Source organism: Mixophyes fleayi, chromosome 6 (assembly GCF_038048845.1).
Source record: "Mixophyes fleayi isolate aMixFle1 chromosome 6, aMixFle1.hap1, whole genome shotgun sequence".
NCBI classification, from domain to species: domain Eukaryota; kingdom Metazoa; phylum Chordata; class Amphibia; order Anura; family Limnodynastidae; genus Mixophyes; species Mixophyes fleayi.
The window spans coordinates 151,010,010-151,034,865 of record NC_134407.1 but is presented as its reverse complement, the minus strand read 5'-3'; the positions used below and the strand labels follow the sequence as shown (position 1 = coordinate 151,034,865).

Genomic DNA, 24,856 nt, shown 5'->3' with positions numbered 1-24,856 from the left:
GTTAGAGATTCTAGGGGAACAGCAGTTGGAAAAAGAGGAAAAGGAACATGAAGGAGAGGAGAGGAAACAGTATTGAGCAAGGGCTACAGCAGCAATGAGAGAGACCAGCGCTGATAGACAGAGGAGAGTGCCACAACAGGACACACTACAAGCTTGACTTCTGAGAGTTCTCAACAGAGGAGCTAAGTGAGAGAGAAAGTCTGATAAGTACCAATGTTTCTTATATTGTTCATATGATTGGACTGAGCCATGTTATTAGTTAGGTAGGGAACAGGTGGGGAGGCCTGAAGAATATTGTATTATGCCATTTTGCTGGACTGAGATATAATAATAAGGGTGAAGGGCAGCGACAGTCAGCTAGGGGAAAGAGACTGAGTTTAAACTGTGAGAAACTGCACTAACTTTGGCATTATCTGCTGTGAGAAAGAAATATGACTGCATGGTGAGGAGCTAGCTTTTATTTAAGTGACTTTATGCTTACACCTAAGAGGAATAGAGAGAACGGCAGGCTTGTACATTATATTTTGCATTTGTGTGGAAATGGGATAAAAACAGACAAGGAAGCATCCTTTGTCGAATTGCCTGGAAGAAAGTAACTGTTCATTGAAGGAGAGTAATATTGCAAAGAGCCACAGTGTGGGATTATCGTTGCTGAATTTAAATTGTGGAATACAGGGAGCTGTGACATTGCTCTGTGCTATTTGACACTTGACTGTTTGAACTGGGAAAGAGAAGAAGTGAACTGTGTTTAAAGTGCTACTGTAAAAGACTGCATACCCACATACCTGTGCTTAATATCCAAATGTAATTGTATGCTATGTGTTTACAAACTTAAACCAGCTGTGATAAGAGTTTAGTGTATATTGTTAGTGATAGTTATCATTGTTGGAGAGATACTGAAATATAGTTATTAGAAGGTATAGAGGTATCTCTTGGCTACATCAAACTAGTGAGACTATGTAGAATATATATTAGATACTAATAAGTATTGTTTCAAATTATCTGTGACCGATTGTTGAAACCAAAGTAATCTATTTATTATATAAAATCTACTAAAAAACCCTTTAGAGGTCCAGGCCTCACTAGTAAATACGCAAGCCTGGCTTCTAAAGACCAATTTAGTGTAATAATATTTCCTTTGTGTGCGCCTGTGGTCCAGTGCAGGAGAGCTGGGTCTCTCTCAGGTGTTTCTAGCTCCAGAACACTACTCCACAAAGAGCCTACAGTACTTAGACCAAGGTGGAGGCACTGCATGAAATTGAAAACAGGGTAAATAGTCCATTTGCAGATAGGACACACAAAGACTAGAACACACACGCTAGCCGAGGAAAGGGGATGTTACATTGAAATAATAATAATAAAATAATTCAGTAGAAATGGGTTGGCTTAAGCTTCTGTCTAAGAGATCCAGTACTCAACCCAATAGTGAAAAATTTTATTTAAAAATATAAAAATCAACAAATGGCGGATATCACACCCTCAACAAATGGTTTAAAACTGCACAGTAAGTTTATTCATCCACAATATAAATTTAATCATATAACCCTGGAAAACGCAGATATATATGAATTTAGAGATTAAAAACAGCAAAAACAAATAAAAAACCTAATTGTCAAACGACTAACTCTTATGAACTATAAGCAGCGGTGGGTGGATATATAAATATATATATATATATACACACACACACATATAATACAAAGAAAGGATCATGGCGCCCTGTAGTGTAGTATTTATGAATATGTTTTCAAAATCCTTAGGTGGCAATATATATGCGTACCAGACTGCCACGTTATTCAGGCATATCAGAACCTCACTCCAATATTTTAAAGGAGATCATGATAGGTTCCGTGGTGCAAACCTGAAAAAAGGCAGAACAGAAACCAGAGATAGTGCGTTATCTTTTAACAGACAAATATAGCGCACACCACTCCCAATCCAGAGTGTCAATGCATACCAGATAGAAAATAGGAGCTTATCTGTATATGATCCAATAGTCTGTATACAGTCCGATGCTTCTTGTGTCTGCACAGTAGCTGTACACTGGTAAATTGAAGTTTTTTACACCCTCCGGATGGACTTGAAAACGTCACGTGCACAGCTAACATCAGCCCGCTGATGTTACCTGTGCAGATACAAGAAACATCGCACTGTATACAGACTATTGGATTATATAAAAACATTTATTTATAATAAAAAAACATAACCACCTCCTGTAATACTTACCAACATCCAGGTTTTTCATCTGCAATGGATCCAATCTTGCAAGCTTTAACCAAATAGCAAATAAAAGCAATCCAGGGTCTGTGGTTGTCCAAGTAAAAAAAAAAACAGTACAATTACAAAAATAAAATCTTCTTTTCTTGCAGCTTTCAAAACTCAAATAATCCTTCGGAACATGCTTGTTACAATAAGAAACCCAGATGACAAATAAAATAAAATAAAATAAAAAATACAAACGGGATGACTGAAAAAATGCTAGTCATTATGTTTATAACCTGGGGCTTTCTCTCTGACATCGTGGAAAAGTCTGTTTGGGGTAGGAGTAGCATGTTTTTTTTTTAAATTACTTATTATTAGAATGTATTGTGCCAGCTAGTCCTTTGGCTGACGCTGGCATGGAATTGCACATATCCTACATATCCTGTAGAGTAGAGCAGAGTAGTCAGCACTACATGTATCTCGAGATCCGTTTCTTGTTGACTACAATAGTATTGTGGATGTCGAATAATTAGATCAAGTCGGCTAAATGAATTAATATTGGTTCATCGTGTGATTGTGATTAGTACGCCACGTCTAATGACGCAATCACACAGAAAAGCAACACACACACTTACACTTACATTTACACCTACATTTGTAAATAGTACACATTTAATAAAGTTCCAACTTACATCAGTTTATTAGTAAAATCTAAAGGTTATTTATACAAAGATAAATTTACATTATAGGTATTTTTGGTTCAGGTCCTGAGAAATGTATGGTGTTTGGTCTTATATTATTCCTCGTTTCACCAGAAGAAATCCGGTATCAGCAGCTAAGCAATAGCACACTGCAAACGCTAGTTATAAATAATATCACTATTTCATACACCAAATAACCAATATACAGTGGTAATAAAAGTCAGTTTATACAAGTCTAGAGGCGGGAGCCTGAGGAAAAGACACCTGGCTGTTTGAAGAACAATGACCAGAGGAATTCACCAATGCTACATCGAGTATCTGAGAATGCAAGAACCTTTGACCTATATATGAAGACCTTACAGCTATAATTATATATCTCTATGATGACACTACTTTTACGACTGTACAGTGTATAAATTGTTGAGCGCTGGCTTTGGACCCCAGAGCGTTCTGATTGAAGCTTGGGTTAAATAATGAGCTCTAACACCCTGGTATCCTGACAGCCTAAGTTAGTCTGTCCCTTTACTTCCTGTTCCAACTCTGAAGATGTAGACAGTTGTGTCATTTGTGTTCTGACATTAACTGCATGCAATTGCATTCATTGCAGGTTTCTGAGTATGCGCATAGCTAGTACACGCAAGAAATGCTACCCAAGAGGACATACATCCAAACATGAATCATGCCCTATGTTTATTCCCTAGATTAGATGTTCCATTTGACCCAATACAAAATATAATTGCGATTTAATCTCAATTGTTGCAGATGTAGAAGAATCAGTAGACTTCTCTGCTTTGGAGAGTCTCTCACCAGAAAACACCACAATCAGAACAAGAACAATAAGAGCACCACTAACATTAAATGAACTTAAAGTCAAATCTGATTTTTCCCCATCAATCAAACCTGGTATGTTCCACCATCTGTCCTGGTACCACCCATGGGGACCAGTGAACGTCTTCATCACCTCTGAGTTGCATTTACTCACAGGGGTGACCTCCTGTGTTTCCATCTGCCGGTTAGTGACAGTCTCGCCTTCAGGTCCCTCTGAGTCACCGACTACGACAGAGGCCTTCTTTCGGTTCGGGATCCTTGGCCTGGAGTGTGCTCCCCTGCACTGGCCTCCTTCCGGGTCCTGGTTTCTCCTTTAGCAGCTGCCTTCATCTGCCAGGTAGTGACTGCCTGCCTTGAAATTCCTCTGTGCTGCTGCCTATGCTAGAGGCCTGCTTCCAGGTTGGGATCCCTGGCCTGGTGTGTGTTTCCCTCAGTCGACCTTCTTCCGGGTCCTGGCTCCTCGACTTCCTGCGGTATTGGCCTGTACTTGGAACTGCAGCTGGGTCCTAGACCCATCACGGCCTCACTCCTGACTGCTCAGAATATTACACCACCATCAGAGAGTTCTCACTGTGTGTGTGTGACCCTCCTTTTTGTTAATGCTCCCCTTCTCACCACATACCTCTGCTGCTAATTAGTGGCGTTCCTATTGCATGAAAGAATCCAACCCGCCACGTGTGCAACTGACTGTCTTGTCTCTCCCACAATATATACAAATTTATCAACACAGCACAACTTGACCCATCCTTGTAGGTTTTGTTCACCCCTATTGGTGTGACGTTGGTTTACTGGTAAGCATGAATGAGATATTGACTTGGTCTGGAAGCCACCTGCAGACAGACATCATATTCAAATCTCTACTTCTACGCTGTCATACTCCTCAATCTTGTGTACCTACTCTCACCTCAATTCACATCTCCTGTGTGCTAAATGCTATTGACTGGTGGGAGCGTGATATAACTCATCTCTGCAATACAAAAGTACTTCTATGCGGTCTTTTATACTGGCAACCCTCTTACTCTCTTAATCCTGAATTGATGGCTCACAGACAATATAAACAACCTCAGTTGCAAACCGCTAGCATGCTCTCGAGAGGTGGAAAACCGGACCCAACTCAATCCTCAGCCAAAGCCTCCCATGAGTCAGGATTCAAACCCAGGGCTTCTGCCTCTGTGGACTGCTGCTCTACTGACTAAACTATTCTGGCTGTTGGACAGTTCCTTGCCTTTATCCTGTGTTCCAGATCAGTTCTAGTGATCTCCTGATGTTCCAGCATGCCTTAGCTCCACCCCGTGACTTCCTATAAAAGCCTGGCCAGCTCCTGTCTCCAGTGCCTGATTATTGTGCTCCTTGCTTGTGATCTAGCTCCTGTTTCTGTTTGCTTCTCTTACCTGCAGACATCTACTACTCGTGTACCGACCTCGGTTTGCCCTCAACTTTGCTTCTTCCCTAACCATTGGACCTCATTGCCTCTCTGTGTGTACCGTACCCGGCTACGTTTCACTATTCTTATATTATAATCTCCTGTTGGCCAGCCTTCCTCCCTGCCACTGGGCTCCTATTCAGTCTCCAGACCGTGACACAATGATTAAGATTCCTGCATCCAACCATGGCCGAAATCATGAAACAGGTCAAGGCCATCATCCAGTCAGATTTCCGGTCCCTGGTTACAGACTTAAAAGACTGTTGACCAGTGTGCTTTTCAAACTGAAACTAACCAGGACCTAGTAGTCCTACGTGCTGAGCCGGACACTCTCAAGGAGCAACATGAAGACCAGGAAAACCATTCTCGCTGCAACAATATCAGACTTAAAAATATACCTAAATCCTTCACAGCAGAGGACTTACTCCTCTACCTGCAGGGTCTCTTTAAAACTTTTGTGCCAGACTTGATTTCTTCTGATTTGCTACTGGATCGTGCCTATAGAGCCTTCTGGCCCAAACCTCAACTGTCTTTACCACCTCGAGATGTGATAATACGTTTGCATTACTATTCGGTAAAGGAGAGGATTCTTTCTTCAGCCCGCAATCTGAAGACCATCTTGTATTACGGGACTAATCCTCTCTTCCTCCAAGACCTCTCCCCAATTACCCTGAAGAAATGTTGTGATTTGGGTGAAATCACTAAATGCCTCTGTTTCTTGGATATGCGGTACCGCTGAGGGTTTACATTTCAACTTTCTTCCACTCATGAGAATCATACCTAATCATTCAAAACGCCCGCTCAAGCCAGACTGAACCTAGCGGACCTCACAGGGATCTTCCTTCCAGTGCTGCCTTCTCCTAGGTGAAGGCCCCCACAAACTGAATGGACCTTCACTTGACTTCACCTCCCGACACTTCACTATCTCCAGCGATTTTTGGAATGCAGAATACTTTTAATATTCTTCTTATAGGATATGTTCTTCATTGATGTTTCTAGAGTATAAAAAGTTTTCACTATTTGTGGTCTTGCCATCTCAATGGACACCAGGAAACCAAGTTTACTTTTTTTTCCCGATTTTGTGACAATTTATTGTCTCCTGTTGGTTTCCCTGTATGATGGATACTACCCTGTTTCGCCTGTTTATATATTTTATTTGATTAACGGGCCTTCTGTTTCCTGTTCTTATTCACGTCCTCCGGGGTTGTTTTCCCCCTTTACTTCTACTCTTGAGCTCCCATTGTTATGATAGGTTCCCTACTGTAGATTTCTCATCCTAGTGGGCTTTATAGGATTATCTAAACTCATAATAGCTTTGGTATATGCTCCTAATGTGGGACAGAGTGCTTTCTTTACTAATTTCTCTGAACAACTGTCCCCCAATGTCTAGGGTCCCATTTTTATAGGTGGTGACTTCAAAACTTTATTAAACCCTGGGGTTGATCATTCCTCTGTGTCCTCCTCCTCGGATTTTCCCTACCATGCCTCCAAACTCCTTGCCTCACTTCTTAAATCCTATGACCTCCACAAAGGTTGATCCCTTTCCCATCCGTCTGGCAAACAGTTTACCCATTTTTCTGCTCCCCATAGAAAAAAAAAGTTAATTGAATGTGACATTTCTCTAGTCATGTGGTCGGAAATTGCCCTTCCCAGACCCTGTTTTACCCCGCCGAATTGGTGTTTAGATGATACCCTTTTCCTCAAGCTAGATCACATGATGTCCATCTCAACCTCCATTCAGGAATTTGTTTCTCTCAACTCTTCTCCTGATATGTGTGTCGAAGTCAGCAAATTGGATAAAGTCATTTCAATTAAAGTCTAGCAAACTTGGTTGTCTTTGTCTGAAAAGATGCGTACGGTACGCTATGACGTACAAGGGCACGCTACGGCGTGAAAGGGCGTACGCATCCACTACACGTGGCAGCAACAGTAATCGGTCTTTTACCATACATTCGCACAAACACGCATACTTATAAAATAGTACACATTAATGGTAATTGCAACACATAGTCAGTTATGTCGAAATATAGTAGTATTTATATGTTATATCAGAGTTACATGCATATTAGTGAAATACACGGAATGGGTTAAAGGAATAACATCATGAGTGGTATCATAATGAACCTCATTACATATCCTACTGTTTGGTTCACTCTGCGAGGGAATCGCAGAGTGCATACGCAAGTTATGAATGATAGGGAATTATGAACTACTTAAGACTAAGGAATCCGGGCGGGAAGAGCAGAGCATACCCCCTGCAGAGATGACCCCCTCCTTTGGATTCCTTAGGATGAACCAGCCAATGATTGACGACCCCTTGGACATTCCTGAGACCCGGACCAATAGATGCAAGCTATACCATCTTCATTGTATTACTGTATTTGATTGTGTATATAAGCAGCAGCTTGTGATCCAGAGTGCAGACATCTTGTCCCCAGACTTCAGGATTGAATGACTGCACTGGATCCAGAGCGCCTGCGATAAGTAACGGCTGTATTTACTATTACTTTGCTTGAGCATATTTTTCCACTTATTGCGAATAAATCTTTGTGCTTTGGAAACACAAATCGAGGTTCGACAATCGTTATTGGTTAGCGACAAAACGCACACAATTGGGGGCTCGTGAGCTTTGGAGGTTTCGTTGTCGATGATACGCAAGACCAACGGATTTCGGTTCCTCAACAAAGGGTGGAGACGCGTCATAAACGGGTAAGAACGCATGGTGTTCAAAACCTGAATTTTACTCTGTGTTGCGAAACCGAATGTCCGTTTTGCATTATCTAGGGCACGCTAACTAGAACCTAGGGACAAAAGAGAAAACGGTTTCTTTTTTCTGTCATTGTGCGTTTTAACTGTATTGCATTGTTTAGCGTATGTGTACTTCCTGCTGTGCGTACGCGAACTTCCGGTAAACTTGCCACGTGGTTAAACAATCGTTTTGATAGTTATTATACATGCATAGTATAATTACTTGTGAAAGCCTCTGAGACATTATTACTATTGTTGGGAACTTTTGATTTTCTGCGCAGAAAAGGTGTATAGTGTGTTATGTTGTAACGTAGATACACTGTTTTATTGTTGAGGTGCTCAGTTGCTGTCTGACGAGGCGGATTGCCCAACTGAAGGACGGTATACAGGGCAGGTATACCGAATGCGAAAACTGGGTTTTCGCAAAGCGCTACCAATAGATCGCAAGGTTTGCTAATAATTAGTATTGGTAGGCAGTGCGATCCGGTCGCACCGTTAGTGCGAATTGGTGAAGCAGCTAGGAGGAATTATACTGGAAAGGCAGGTTGATTGTATCGACTTTGCGCTCCCAGCGATAATAAACTCAGCAGATTTTTGTGGTTGAGCCAGGGTATCGAGGAGCTGATAGCCCTTGGGGCCCACAGTGATATTTCTGTATTAGGGACCCTCGCCAGGGGCGAGAAAAGCGAGTGAGCGCGGCTAAAGGAAATACGTTCACCGAGCATTATAGATCTCTAGCGGTGAGTATAGCAACAGAGTTGAAATTATTAGGTGGAAAGAACAGAGCATTGCGGTGTGTCTGTATTTCACATTTGGCCGGAAGGAACAGAGCATTGCGGTGTGTCTGTGTTCCGGGTAGAAGGTATATTGTTCAACATGGGTGCTAAGCATACGCTAGAGATGGTCAGTGTACTGCCTAAGGAAGGCCCTATTGGTTCAGCGAGGTTTCTCATGTGTAAGAAATATGGTGCATATGCAACTGTGTATTGTGACACGTGGGTCGGGATGACCAAAGCTTGTGATAGGCCTTTCCCAACAATAGGGAGTTTTAATGCAGAGGTACTAAATACTGTAAAAGATAAAATATGGTTGATAAAGTCAACGAAAAAGAGAAATAGACATAATGATTGTTTAAAATTGTGGCAAATGGAAGGTAACACGTGGCAGAGCAGCGAATGCAAACCGGAAATAGGCGTGGCAAAAAGCGCGAGCGAGGCGGATGTAACCATTGAGAAGCGTGGCGAACTCAGCGCAAGCGCGCCCCCGCCACCTTATGTGGCGGGAGGGGTAAGTACAGCCGTTGTTAAAACTGAAAATAGAAAAATTACTAAGTTGTACCCTGTTTTAAATCAGTTTCAATCAAGTGTATCTGAAAATGAAGATGAACCCACTGTGATTTCGGCCATTGCCCATGCTGTTAATGTACTAGAGGCTCAGCGCAAGTATGAGAAAATGGCTGAGATAGGTGAGAGTAGCGTGATCACTAGGAGTGAAAGTGTTCTAAAATCTAGGGCCTGTAAAACCTGTAGCGTCCCCTGAAGTTAGTGTACCAGAGGGTGTGTTCCCGGTCCGCACAATATCAGTTCCCAATGGGAAACTGGATAAGGATGGTGCAGTTCCTTTAAGAAATGTTACAATGCATTGTCCCTGGACTAGATCAGAATTACGTTCCATTATGACTGAATTCCCAGATCCTAGAAAAGAGTTAGCTAAATGTCAGAAATTTGTTAAAGACTTAGGGAATGCTCACGAACCAACCAGTAAGGATTGGCGGGTAGTGTTGAGGGCGTGTCTTCCTCCCAATACTAACATACAAAAATTTATTGGAGATTGTTTGTTGGAGGAAGATGACACCTTGACTGATGAGATTAACCAACGGAATATAGAACAAATTGTCAAACACTTAGCCATCTGTTTTCCAGTAGTAGTAAATTGGAGTAAGATTTTCACCATTAAACAAAAGGATAGTGAAACTGCCTCAGATTACTTTGCTAGAGCTATAACAGCGATCGCACGATTTACTGGGATATCCAACATAAGTGAGGACCCACATCACAGAGAGGTAGCTGTAGGGGTACTGATGGATGGCCTTAGGGAAAATTTAAAGACGAGAGTACAAACCACATTACCTAATTGGAGAGGCGTCACGGTAGACTTCCTTAGGGAGTCTGCTGTGGAGCATGACAAGAACCTTTTTGGAAAAAGGGAAGAGAAAAGTGATAAGTTAATGACGGTAAGTATACAGGCTCTAGAAGGGGTGCACACACGACCACCAGCATACAACCCATATAACAGGAAACCTAAAGTGATCAGGTGTTTCAACTGTAACGAGGAAGGACATTACAGGAGAGATTGTAATAAAGAAAGACTCAATACACATAGGGGTGGGTCACATAGATATCCTCCAAGAAAGGATTCACATAGACTAGAAGACTCACATCTACCCGCGCATATTACGGCAGCAAATGCTGCGCGGGAAATCAATAGTCAGCGCTAGGGGTCAGGTCATACCTGTAGTCTACAGCCAGTGAGGTTAACTGAGAGTCAGAGTAAAGAACCAACAATGATAGTTGACATAGCTGGCAGGAAACAAACTTTTCTTGTAGATACAGGGGCGGCCCGATCTGTGATAACCTCTCCTTTCAATCTACAGGTGACCAGCAAAACTATTCCAGCTATGGGGATGACGGGAAAAGTGTTACATTATCCTCTAACTAAACCCGCCGAAGTTACTATCGGGCCTCTGCATACTAAGCATTCGTTTCTCTTGGCTGCAGCGGCTCCTACTAACTTGCTAGGGAGAGACTTGTTATGTAAAATGGGATGTGTCATATACTGTACTTCAGATGGTGTGTTCCTAGATATGCCCGAGAAGGTTGCACATGAGGTACAGGACATATTGGACACCCCTCAAAGGTTAATGTTACACTCTCCTGTTATAGAACAAAGTCCATCTCAAGTAAAGGGGATGTTGCTGGAAATACCAGGTTCCCTATGGACCAGAGATGGACAGGACACTGGACTGATGGCAAACGTAGCCCCTGTCATGGTCAATCTAAAAAGTGGTAGGATAGCTCCAAAAATCCCACAGTATCCATTAAAACAGGAGGTGTAACTAGGGGTATATCCTGTTATTGAGAGGCTGTTACAACAAGGGATTTTAATTCGTACAGCCAGTACAGCAAATAGTCCCATTTTCCCTGTGAAGAAGAGTGGGGGGAGGGGCTATAGATTAGTCCAGGACTTAAGGGGAATTAACAAAGTTGTTGAGAGCCAATTCCCCGTAGTGCCGAATCCAGCTGTCATCCTCATGCAGATTCCACCGTCTGCCAGTCATTTTACTGTCATTGACCTATGTTCTGCTTTCTTCTCAGTCCCTCTGCACCCTGACTGCCAATACCTTTTTGCATTCTCCTACAGGGGAGTGCAATACACATGGACCAGACTACCCCAAGGGTTCATTGACAGCCCCAGTATTTTCTCCCAAGCCTTACATGACTGTTTGCAATCCTTTCAACCCCACAATGGGTCTGTTCTAATTCAATATGTGGACGATTTGTTGTTGTGCTCTGATTCTTTTATGTCATGTTTACATGATACTAAATTGTTGTTGCTTCATCTTTCACAAACAGGGCACAAGGTGGCAAAGGATAAATTACAGCCATGTCAGACTAAGGTCAAATACTTAGGACACTGCCTCACTAAGGGGCTAAGACACCTGACAACCGACAGAATTGAGGCCATACAACACATGACCCTGCCGCAGAGCCAGAAGCAGATTCGTACTTTCTTGGGGATGTGTGGATACTGTAGGTCATGGATCCCAGGTTTTTCTATTCTGGCATTACCATTGCAGGAGCTAGTCTCTTCCTCAAAACCAGAACGTGTCGTACACACAGAAGAGTCAGAGCAAGCGTTCTTTAACCTTAAAGATAGTCTGACAAGAGCACCTGCATTGGGAATACCTGATTATGAAAAGCCTTTTGAGCTATTTTGTACAGAAGCTGATGGCTGTGCAGCAGGTGTCCTCGCACAGAAACATGGTGACGCTAGCAGACCGGTAGCATACTACAGTGCACAATTAGACAATGTGGCAAGGTCACTCCCAACATGTCTCAGAAGTGTAGCAGCAACGGCCCTTCTAGTAAGTAAGAGCGAGGATGTAGTATTAGGACATAATTCAACCATCTATACACCCCATGCTGTATCAGCTCTGTTAAATTCAGCCCAAACCAGACATGTTTCTTCAGCTAGATTCACAAAGTGGGAATTAGCCCTGATGGCACCCTCAAACATCACCATCAAACGATGTAGCACCCTAAATCCAGCTACATACCTTCCGTATGTGTCTCAAGAGACACAAAGGGTGGGAGGTGAGGAGACCCTGGTTGATGATGAGTTAGGCAAGAATACTGACACGCATGACTGTATGGAACACCTGAATCAGACCTTTACTGCAAGGCCCGACATACGTGACACCCCCTTAGAAAATGTAGATTTTACGTTTTATACAGACGGAAGTTGCCATAGACAGACAGAGACAGGAGAGCTATGTACTGGTTACGCTGTTGTAGACGATCAGGATGTGGTAGAAGCTCAACCCCTTGGTCCACCTCACTCAGCCCAGGTGGCGGAACTAGTAGCACTAAAGAGAGCGTGTGAACTGGCAGAGGGTAAATCAGCCAATATATATACTGACTCTAGGTACGCCTTCGGGGTAGTGCACGATTTTGGGGCCCTTTGGCGTCTTAGAAACTTTACGACAGCAGAAGGTACACCAGTGGCACACTCACAACACATAAAAGGACTTCTGACAGCGATACAGTTACCCAGAACAGTAGCCGTCATAAAGTGCAAAGCCCATACCTTTGAAGAAGACCCAGTGTCATTGGGCAACAACAGGGCAGACGAAGCTGCTAAATGGGCAGCAGGGCAACCTATGACTGTATCGACCGAGACTATGATGGTTTTTCAGACATTAGACACGCAGAAATTAATTGAAATGCAAGATTTGTGTTCCCTGCAGGAGAAGGTGGTCTGGAAGGCAAAGGGATGTGGTCAAGAGTCCTCAGGACTTTGGAGGGATGGACAAGGTAAGCCTGTAGCTCCCCGAACATACTATCCAAGCCTGGCTGAAGCAGCACACGGCCTGACTCACCTGGGTAAAGAAGGTATGTGCAAACTGGTGAGAGCATACTGGTGTGCTCCCGGATTTTCCTCTCAAGCTGGTAAGAAAGCAATGTCATGTCTTACTTGTTTGAGGAAAAATGTTGGGAAAACTATTCCAACTGAGCCATCCCACATCCCTCCTACAGACGGACCTTTTCAGGTAATACAAATTGACTATATCCAATTACCACCGTGCAGGAATCTAAAGTATGTGTTAGTGTGTATTGATGTGTTTTCCGGTTGGGTAGAAGCATATCTGGCAGCCACTAATACTGCTGTGTTCACTGCAAAGAAAATCGTACAAGACTTTGTGTGTAGGTTCGGTATCCCTAGAATCATTGAAAGTGATAGGGGTACCCATTTTACTGGTGATGTCTTCCAAAATATGTGTAAACTCATGGGAATCAGTAGCAGACTTCACACCCCTTACCGACCACAAGCCAGTGGTAAGGTGGAGAGAGTAAATGGTACTATCAAGAACAAACTAGGTAAGATAATGGCTGAAACTGGGTTGGCATGGCCTGAGGCTTTGCCGTTGGTCCTCCACAGCATTCGAACCACTCCTAGACCTCCTCTTAATCTGTCCCCCTTTGAGATACTGTTCGGACGACAACCTCATTTGATCGTGAGTCCACAAGACGACTTAAAGTGTAATAATGAAGTGACTGTACAATATCTTATAAGAATGAGTAGACAGCTGAAACAACAACAACAAAAACTAAAAATGCTGTCACCTGGTATGCCAGAAACGAACTGTCATGATGTTGAACCTGGAGACTATGTTATGATCCGCAATTTCTTACGTTCAGGTTGTTTAACAGACCGTTGGGAAGGCCCGTACCAAGTGCTGCTGACCAGTACTACATCACTGAAGGTTGCAGAGAGAGACACTTGGGTCCATTCCACCCACTGCAGGAGAGTCCATAATCCGGAGAAAGTGCAAGACAAGACTCAGACCGACGACATAGAACTGTCACTTGTGAACCTGTTCCGGGAGACCTAAAGCCTGCAGTTGAGACACCTGAACCAGAGACGTTGCCTCAGAGCTATCTTTCCAGCGATGGAGTGGCGGTTTTTGTTTTTCTTTTGTTCCAGGATTTTCCTTGTTTTTACTTTTTCTAGGACATTCTATTTTTGTGAAGGAGAATGGAGGACGGAGGAGAGTTCTGGGAGTGATACGGATGAAACAGAGGCCGAAGAAAAGTTAATAGGATATCCTGAGCAGCCCATTATCAAACTTGGTCCAGGGGTTATGAAAAGGTCTGCTAGCTCAGGAACTCGGAGGCAGTGTGAGGGGCTATTGTCTGATGAGTATTGTATCTGCAAGTTCTGCAACTCCCTAGTTGAAGAGAGATGCATCCAACGATGCCAGTCCCCCAGTACTCTGAATATAGGCGGGCATCCTTTGGAGGATTATCACTCCCTGGTGGGTAAGGTACTAAACCAAACCGAGTGTTGGGTGTGCTCTCATGTGCCTCAAGGGCAGCATAACATAGGACTAGTGCCATTCCCTTTAAACATATCCGAAGTACTCGAATTAAGGGGTGGGAGGCCCATAGAAGGGAGGTACAATAACACTAGGTCCCCTAGTCTGACGCTTCGACAATACTCCATAGGCAGATCTTTGCTGTGCCTAAACATATCTCATGCAAAGCGCCTGGAGAATTGGGAGGCTGACCTATCGGGTCAGACAATGGCTCGCCACACTCATTTTAGAGAGAGACTCACAAGGTCACTACTAGGCAGGAATGCTGATGGAAGTCACAAGTTAGGGCGTATAACCAAACATAAGAAGGTATCTATTGGAAAAGTCTCTACAGATAAATGTGAAAATGTCATTAATGCCGACACATGTCTAGAGCAGATGGAGACACTAGGCATGGGTAGTTTTATCAAAACTCTGTGTGACATAATTCATGGGCATACCGTCCCTTATGTTCTCCCTGAGGATGTGTATTTTGTTTGTGGAAGAAAAGCTTACTCCTGGGTGACTCCGAGTTCCAAGGGCTTGTGTTTCTTAGCTAAACTGGTTCCTGAAATCATGACTATTACTCATGAAGAAATGGTAGATATTCACAAGACTACATCACCACCATACATACACACACAGTATGAACACCGTGGCAAGAGAAATATGATTCCTGGTGAGGAACCCATAGCTACAAAATTGATTAGTGAAACTGCTGGTTTCCAAGTTATGGTTGCTCTAGATCTCACCAGGACCGCTCGGGGAACATTAAACTTTAAATATATCCAAGACCTAGCTAAATTAATAGATAATATCACCGAGATGTATGATGACACTTTCAGGTATACTGGAAGGGAGCTACAAGCGTACAAGAAGGAGTTGGTGCAACATAGACTGGTACTAAATTATCTCACCTCTATTACTGGTGGGTACTGTGTGACACTGGCCACCCAGATCGGTGTCAAATGTTGCACGTACATTACTAATAATACGGAAGACCCTAAAGAGGTTATAGACCGGAAGATGGATGAAATTTTGCAGCTGAAATGGGAATTTCGAAAGAGCCATAATTCTTCGTTATATGAGGTCGGGGAAAAAGTGGTGGGTTGGTTCTCATGGTTGAACCAAGCAAAATGGTTCTCCGGTCTGGGGGAGTGGGTACAGGAAATGATTGCGAGTGTAGGTAAGCTCCTTCTCCTTATACTGGGTGTCATCTTAGCAATTGGTTTAGTTGTCAAATGTGTTCCTACTGTGTTGAAGTGTGGAAAACGGTCTCATAAGAGTAACACTGAGAAAGAGACTGAAAGGGTGGTACCAGATACCGAGATCATGGTCTGTGAAGAAGTATTGTATAATCCTGAACTTGAAACGGTGATTGGGTGATAGTTTATTACACTATCAAAGGGTGGAACTGTCGAAGTCAGCAAATTGGATAAAGTCATTTCAATTAAAGTCTAGCAAACTTGGTTGTCTTTGTCTGAAAAGATGCGTACGGTACGCTATGACGTACAAGGGCACGCTACGGCGTGAAAGGGCGTACGCATCCACTACACGTGGCAGCAACAGTAATCGGTCTTTTACCATACATTCGCACAAACACGCATACTTATAAAATAGTACACATTAATGGTAATTGCAACACATAGTCAGTTATGTCGAAATATAGTAGTATTTATATGTTATATCAGAGTTACATGCATATTAGTGAAATACACGGAATGGGTTAAAGGAATAACATCATGAGTGGTATCATAATGAACCTTATTACATATCCTACTGTTTGGTTCACTCTGCGAGGGAATCGCAGAGTGCATACGCAAGTTATGAATGATAGGGAATTATGAACTACTTAAGACTAAGGAATCCGGGCGGGAAGAGCAGAGCATACCCCCTGCAGAGATGACCCCCTCCTTTGGATTCCTTAGGATGAACCAGCCAATGATTGACGACCCCTTGGACATTCCTGAGACCCGGACCAATAGATGCAAGCTATACCATCTTCATTGTATTACTGTATTTGATTGTGTATATAAGCAGCAGCTTGTGATCCAGAGTGCAGACATCTTGTCCCCAGACTTCAGGATTGAATGACTGCACTGGATCCAGAGCGCCTGCGATAAGTAACGGCTGTATTTACTATTACTTCGCTTGAGCATATTTTTCCACTTATTGCGAATAAATCTTTGTGCTTTGGAAACACAAATCGAGGTTCGACAATCGTTATTGGTTAGTGACAAAACGCACACAACAATGTGTCCAGCGCTTCTTTGGGAGGCCCATAAGGCAACCAGGTGTGGTGTGCTTAGCAGCCCATCCTCGGCTAGGAAAAAGGCCGAACTCAAGCAAATTGTTGAGTTTGAAACACAAATTTCGCCCCTTCACCAGCATTTTCTGAAAACTTACCTTAAACTTTTCAAGCTCTATAGTCAATTGGAACACATTCTCTCTAAAGAAGCTGCTAAAACTCTGCAATGGCTCCACCAGAAGTTTTATGAGAAGGGTGATTGGGCAGATAGGCTTTTGGTGAAAAAATTGAGAGACAAAGGCACCAGCAATCATATCACTTCTATCAAAACCGCTTCTGGAGACCTCACATACTATCCAAAACAAACAGCCTATACCAGTGGTTCCCAAACTTTTGCAGTTCGCGGCACCCTTAGAGTCTCCATAATTTTTTTAAGGCACCCCTCCAAAATAATTACCGAGCAGTTCTGTTTTAGAAGTAGTTGGGGCAAAAAATTGTAATAAGTATTTAGGTCAGGACAGAAATGCTTATTTAGTTGTATGCAAAAATGCCCCCTCTGCATCCAGACACTCTGCCTTCTCTGCATCCAGACACTCTGTCCTCTCTCACGCTGTTCCCCCTCCTCTGCCCTCTGTCACGCTGTCCCCCCTCCTGTCATGCTGTCCCCCTTCACTGCCCCTCTCACGCTGTCCCCCCTCCTCTGCCCTGTCACGCTGTCTCCCTCCTGTCACGCTGTCCCCCTCCACTGCCCCTCTCATGCTGTCCCCCTCCTCTGCCCACTGTCCCCCTCCTCTGCTCTCTGTCAAGCTGTCCCAGCTCCTCTGCCCTCTCACGCTGTCCCCCTCCTCTGCCCTCTGTCACGCTGTCCCAGCTCCTCTGTCCTGTCCCCCTCCGCTGCCCTCTCATGCTGTCCCCCTCCTCTGCCCTGTCACGCTGTCCCAGCTCCTCTGCCCTCTGTCCCCCTCCTCTGCCCTCTGTCATGTTGTCCCAGCTCCTCTGCCACGCTGTCCCCCTCCTCTGCCCTCTGCCACGCTGTCCCAGCTCCTCTGCCCTCTGTCACGCTGTCCCAGCTCCTCTGCCCCAGCTCCTTTGCCCTCTGTCCCCCTCCTCTGCCACGCTGTCCCAGCTGCTCTGCCCTCTGTCCCCCTCCTCTGCCCTCTCTCACGCTGTCCCAGCTCCTCTGCCACGCTGTCCACCTCCTGTCACGCTGTCCCTCTCCTCGGTCCCCCTCCTGTCACGCTGTCCCTCTCCTCTGTCCCTTCTCCTGTCACGCTGTCCCTCTCCTGTCACGCTGTCCCCCTCCTGTCATGCTGTCACTCTCCTCTGTCCCCCTCCTGTCACTCTCCTCTGTCCCTCTCCTGTCACGCTGTCACTCTCCTCTGTCCCTCTCCTGTCACACTGTCACTCTCCTCTGTCCCTCTCTTGTCACTCTCCTCTGTCCCCCTCCTGTCACGCTGTCACTCTCCTCTGTCCCCCTCCTGTCACGCTGTCACTATCCTCTGTCCCTCTCCTGTCACGCTGTCCCTCTCCTGTCATGCTGTCACTCTCCTCTGTCCCCCTCCTGTTACCCTCCTCTGTCCCCCTCCTGTCACTCTCCTCTGTCCCCCTCCTGTCACTCTCCTCTGTCCCCCTCCTGTCACTCTCCTCTGTCCCTCTCCTGTCACTCTCCTCTGTCCCTCTCCTGTCACGCTGTCACTCTCCTCTGTCCCTCTCCTGTCACGCTGTCACTCTCCTCTGTCCCCCTCCTGTCACTCTCCTGTCATGCTGTCACTCTCCTCTGTCCCCCTCCTGTCACTCTCCTCTGTCCTCTCTCACTTTGCTCCCTCTGCCGCGCGCCAGCCATAAAAAAACCAAACAGAAACACTTACCAATCCGCGCGGCGCCAGGACCCAGCATCCTCCTCACATGACAGCTGCGTGAGAGGAGGATGCTGGGTCCCGGCGCCGCGCGGATTGGTAAGTGTTTCTGTTTGTTTTTTTTATGGCTGGCCCACGGCACCCCTGAGACAGCGCCGCGGCACCCCTGGGAGCCGTGGCGCACAGTTTGGGAACCGCCGGCCTATACCTTTAAAGATTTCTATACCTCTCTACATAATCTTCCACAGCCTATTGCTAATCCTAAGGTCTTGCAACCTAAAATCAAGGACTTTTTGACCTCCATGTGCCTTTCTAAACTCTTTCTTATTAAAGAGATCCCATCTGAAGAAATTAAACAGACCATTAAAAGCCTCAAAAATGCCTCGAACTCCGACCCTGAGGATTCACGGCCATTTATTATAAAACTTTCACTGCGTCCCTCATGCCCCTTAGGCTTTTCAACTCTATAATTTTATGGCTCCAAATTTAGTTACCAGTCGTGCGGAAAAAGTGCTAATCCCCAAATTTGACAGAAACCCACATTCCTTTGACATTATTGGCCTACCTCTTTGCTAAATGTTGACCTCAAATTGTTTCCTAAACTCCTTGGCTTTATGATAGTACACCTTGCTTTTAAAATATGACAAAATCCAGATGTCTCGGGGGTCGGCGTCGGCCTTTTCAAGCATAAGCTCTCTTTATATGTGGATGATATCCTCATGCCCATTACTAATCCTTAGATCTCTCTTCCCAATTTACTTAAGGACCTCTAATTACTTGTCGATGTTATAAACTTGTCTGTTATGAACTTGCCCTTATCCAAGAAGGCCGGGATTTTCTCATGAGGATTCCATCTTGGATCTCGGTTATGAACTTGCCCTTACAATAGCCCTTATCAAAGATGGCTGGGACTGTCTCATGAAGATTCCATCTTGGATCTCATTTCCTGCTTGGGCCTATAAAAGACACTTCCTGTTTTGAAGTCTTTGCTTGAGCATTGTGTTTGAATCTGAACTAGATGCTTTCACATGACCTTAATCCCTCTTGTGATTTGGATTGCAATTGTTATATACTTCTATCAAACCATTATCTACCCAACCACTCCGCTCTGCCTCAATTCACCTCCTCCCATTCTCGCCTCCAAGACTTCTGCCGTGTTGCCTCCAATGTTTGGAACTCATTACTCCGCCTCACTCTACCCTCCCTCAACCTTCAAACGCTCACTCAAAACTCACCTTTTCAAGCTCGCCTATCCGACCACCTCCTGACCATTTTCTCCCAGTTGGTCCTACTGTCTCTCACCACCCCTACCGCTAGAATGTAAGCTCTCACAGGCAGGGTCCTTTACACCTATTGTCACATGTCTGTCCACTGTCTGACTCCCATGTCTGGGACTTCTGTCATGCTCTGTGTGAGTCCCCATAGCATTGCTCACACTCTTCTGTGCTACTTATGTGTAATACCTCATCTATTTGTTACCTGCTTCTGTATCCAGCGCTACGGAATCTGTGGTGCATTACAAATAAATAAATAATAATAATATAAATCCTTTAAGCCATAATTGAAAAAGGTAGCTGCCCTTAAAATCTTTAAAATTGTACAAAAAAACTTCACACAGACCATATGTTTTGTGTACTTCTGGTATACATATATTATACAGGGGCGCACCCAGGGGGTTTTCTGGTTCTCCAGAAACCCCTCCCCTCCATGAAGAACAGTGTCCCAACATAGCGGCACTGTACTATACAGCAGCCGCGGCCCTGTCAAAGGAGTGTCCGCGGCGGTGCTGTAATATACTACAGCACCGTCGCGGACGCTTCTTCGACAGCGCCGCGGCTGCTGTTCAATGCCGCCGAAATTAAGCTGCTTTCTATATGTGTTATTTAAAAATCCTACGTGCGCCCCTGTTATATATATATATATATATTACATACGAGGTATGTCTATTAAATAACGAGACTTGTCGAGACTGATTAAATAACTCACTTTTATTTATTGGTATTACAAATTTAATGTTTGTCCCCTTCAATATACTCCCCATTTCCACCAATACATAGCTGTAGTCTTGTTTTCCACTGGTTGAAGGCATGGAGCAAATCAATTTCTGTCACTTGTTTCAACATATCTGCCGTTTTCTCCTTTACAACATCAACGGACTCAAAATTTAAGCACTGATTTAACTTTTTGAAAAAGATAAAAATCGCAAGGGGCTAAATTGGGTGAATATGGAGGATGTTCAAGTGTAGTAATGTGTTTGTCGGTCAAAAACTGCTTCACAGAAAGTGCTGTGTGAGCAGGCGCATTGTCCTGGTGAAGAAATAAACCATTTTTCCACAGGTGCGGCTGTTTCTTTCTGACTCTTTCTCTCAGCTTTTGCAAAACTTCTTTATAATAATGCTGATTAACTGTTGTGACTTCTGGAACCCATTATTCCACAATTACACACTTGATATCGAAAAAAATAATGAGCATTGCTTTGAATTTTGACTTGCTTTTATGAGCATTTTTCATTCTTGGTGAACACTGAATCGGCGGTCTTTTCAAACAATCTGACTGATTTTTTCATCATCTTCGACATTCTCACGTACCTCGCTAAATCTTTTGTGCCACTCAAACACACGCGCACGAGTCAGGCAGTCAATCCAATAGGTCGTAGTAAGCATTTGAAAACATTCTGTTGGTGTTTTGTGCAATTTTACTAAAAATTTCAAATTAACACTCAACTTTTAAACTTAGCATTTTTTCTGCATTCTACAGAAAACAGAATGAAACTAAATGACGACTCACAATCAACTGAACGTCATAGAGTGTTGCAGCTTGTCATGCAGGTTCAAGGTTACTACGTATGCAGTTATAACCGGTCCTGACTGCTTTGTTTGTTAGGAACCCCTCCAGCCACTACAGCAAAACCCGGAGTCTGCTCCGAAAGTCCGGTGTTCACTGTTGCCCCTAGTGGTGGGGACAGACTTGGCTGCAGACAGAGGGTCATGAGATGTGGACTGGCTGGGGAGAACCCAGGAATAGAGTTACCGAGGCCGTAGAGTAGGAAGTGCAGAAGGGAGTCCGGGGAGACACCGAGTGGATGGTGTCAAGACTGATATATCACTCGTGGCCACTGGAATAAATAAGGAACAGTTGATAGAGAAGTCCCCTGACCCACAGCGACTTCTGTACCGGTGCTTGGAATGGAACTTGCAGTGAAAGGTAAAGATGATGAAACTGAACGTAGGCAGTAGCCAAGGATAACTACAACCCACAGTATCGGTGAGAGTCCGGAGATTTGAGAGAAACAGTTCTTTGGCGGTTGCCAGGAGTAACTAGAATTATAGGCACACGATGATATATGTAAACAGTCAGAAGTACCTGTAGCAAGGTTGAGTCCGGAGCCAGAGGAAGATTGTAGAAATCTGAGCGCAGAGATGCTGCAGGGGCTGTGTCTCCGTATAAGGTTAGGATGAGCAGAGGAGCTGCAGATCACGCCGGAAGCCATGCCTGGGAGCACGACTTTACCAGGGTCCAGGAGATAGTAGACTGGAACTGGTGAGTAGATAGTAGAATAGTCAGGAACAGAATCAGGTCTGGTACACGGGATATCAACACATGAGAAGAGTCAAAAGCAGAGCCGAGTCGGTACACAGGGAAATAAAAATGAATAGTAGTCAGGAACGTAAACGGTCTAGTACACGGGAATACACTAAGCCGGCAGGAAACAAAAGGAGCAGGAAACAGGGCAAACACAAGGGAGTAAAACACTAAGGTAAACGTACTACCGGCAATCCTGCAGAGGATTAGCCGGCTATCTATGGATAGCAGAACCAATAGACTGCAGGTGACAATGAGGAAGCCAGGTGAATGAGCTAGGAGAAACAGGCTGGCCAGGTGAGGCATAATATAGAAATGACAGCATGAATTGAGGGCAGATTCTGACAGAGAACAGACCTAACTGACCCTATCTAATCTATCTGCCTATCTGATCTACCTAAACTAATCTATCTAATCTATCTAAGAACTAAACTAAACTAACTACCTATCTAAACACCCAGTGGCTATCTAACTTACCTACCTATCCCTGACTATGTTAGGAACCCCTCCAGCCGGCACAACACAACCCGGAATCTACTCTGCCAGTCAGGTGTTCACTGGAGCCCCTGATGGTGGGGACAGACTGGGCCGCAGACTGGCAGAGGGTCGTGAAGTGCGTACCAGCTGGGGAGAACCCAGGCAAGAGGAGTCAGGTCCACGCAGAGGTCAAGGGCCGGCAGCAGACAACAGTATCAATGAACAAGCTGAGGTCAGGGGTCACAGGCAAATAGCAGAACGGGTAAACAGGCCAAAGATCAGGGTCACAGGAAACACGAGCAAGGTCCAAATCAAAGCCAAGGGTCATACACGGGGAGTCAAATAGAGATATCAGGATACAGGACAGGAACTAGCAGGTTAGCAGACTGGAACACAGGAGCTATAACCGGCAATGAGGCAGCAGACCTCATTGCCTTAAATACCAGTGGCCACCAATCAGAGCCTAGCTCTGAATCAGACACAGCCCCCAGCATAATTAATAGGTTGCATTAATTATCCCACAGGCTAGAACATATGGTGAGCGCTGCGCCCGGCTTCCTCTCATTGCCGGGACGCAGCGCTGAAGCGTCCTCTCGTTGCCCCGGCAACGGCCGGGTCAGGGCCGGAAGTGACGTCCCGGTCGCCATAGCGACGGCCGGGACGCAGGTGAGTGAGTCGCGGCGGCTGGGCACCGCCGCGGCTCGTAACAGACTAACTATCTATCTATCTCTGACAGAGAGTCCGGCGAGTCATAACATTGTTTACTAGGTGGAATCACTATTTGTTGTATATATCATTTGTTGATTGTTACATTATAATTTCTGATTTTTCACTAATGGGTTTTGGATCTCTACTTTTTTTATAATACCCTTCTCTGGAGCCCAATTCTTAGGAGAACCGTTGGGGAAGGTAGAGAACTGTGCACTCCGGTACATGTATCCCTCTGTAGTAGATAGTGTAACTAAAAATAAAAAAAAAGAAAACTATAACGGAGAATAAATTAAAAAAATCCTATCTTTTGTATAGACAAATGCTCCTGGGGGCATTGAAAAAAGAAATGACAAGATTCCAAATAGAGGAAATAGAGAGGGAGAAGCCCTGCCTTCAGTGAAAAATTTCTCAAATGTCCGAGCTCCTTCAGCGACCTCTATATCCGATTGTTCCATAGTCCCTCAAAAGAAACTAGAGAAATTACAAGTAACAACATCACTGCTAACAGTTTATACAGATCTTAATTACAGGGCAGAGTGTTAGCAGTGTGCAAACAAATGCTGATAATTAATAATGACAATATGATGAGCATGGGAGCAGCTTTAAAATATCAGTTGGACTTTTCTGCAATATGTTTATGCTCACCTCTAGGCTTCTTCTTATCAGTAGATGAGAATAATCTACGAGGAAGCAGCTTTATTTTCTTGCGTTTTACTTCATAGCTACTTCCTTCTGTGCCAATGTCCTGAAGCTGGCTACTTCCATTGTTTAAGTGTTTGAGGTATGACATGGTGTTATTTAATGTGGGGCCTGTAACACATATCTGATTAATTAAATATTATTACAGTTTAAGTGTAACATGTCACTTACATTATTTGTTTTTATATAACGAAGTTAAGGGAATTTGGAGTATTATAACATGATAATAATTCATATGTGATGTAGTATCCCATTACTGTCTATTTGCCTCCCAAAAGTTACAAAAACAAAAATATATCTTTGGTCAGTTTCGTAAAAATGTCCCTAAATTGGTTAATTCTTTTATAACACTGTGAGTACTTTGTTTACAGTAAATATTGACATTGTGCCAGTTAAACTAGGTACACACTACAGAAATTTCCACCAACTTTTTATGCCGAGCGAATTTTACATGCGATCGATGGTCTGCATACACACTAGCCTTGTTTAGGACGATAAAGGGAAGAGCGGACGTCCCTTTAGCGACTTTTTACAGCCATCTTGTCGTGAGCAATGATTTTAATTTCGTACACACTGAAGCATCATTTGCGGGGGATGTAACGATATATACAAAAGACATTAGCCTAAAGGGGCAGAGCTTTCACTAAAGTTAACACCCAAAGCTGCATAAAAAGAGAGGGCAACACTGTCTCTTTATTCATTCATATAAAATAGAAGTTTAGTACCATACATAAAATTTAGAAAAAC

The 24,856-nt window shown here is 44.1% G+C and overlaps 1 protein-coding gene across 1 annotated transcript in view; it reads right to left on the bottom strand.

The window, feature by feature from the left end:
• The window catches only part of LOC142094528 (synaptonemal complex protein 2-like), a 249,960-nt gene that overhangs the window by 48,950 nt on the left and 176,154 nt on the right, over positions 1-24,856 (bottom strand). Inside the window, exon 11 of the mRNA XM_075176783.1 lies at positions 24,056-24,220. Within this exon, the coding sequence (XP_075032884.1) occupies positions 24,056-24,220 (165 nt within the window). The remainder of the gene's footprint in view (positions 1-24,055; positions 24,221-24,856) is intronic.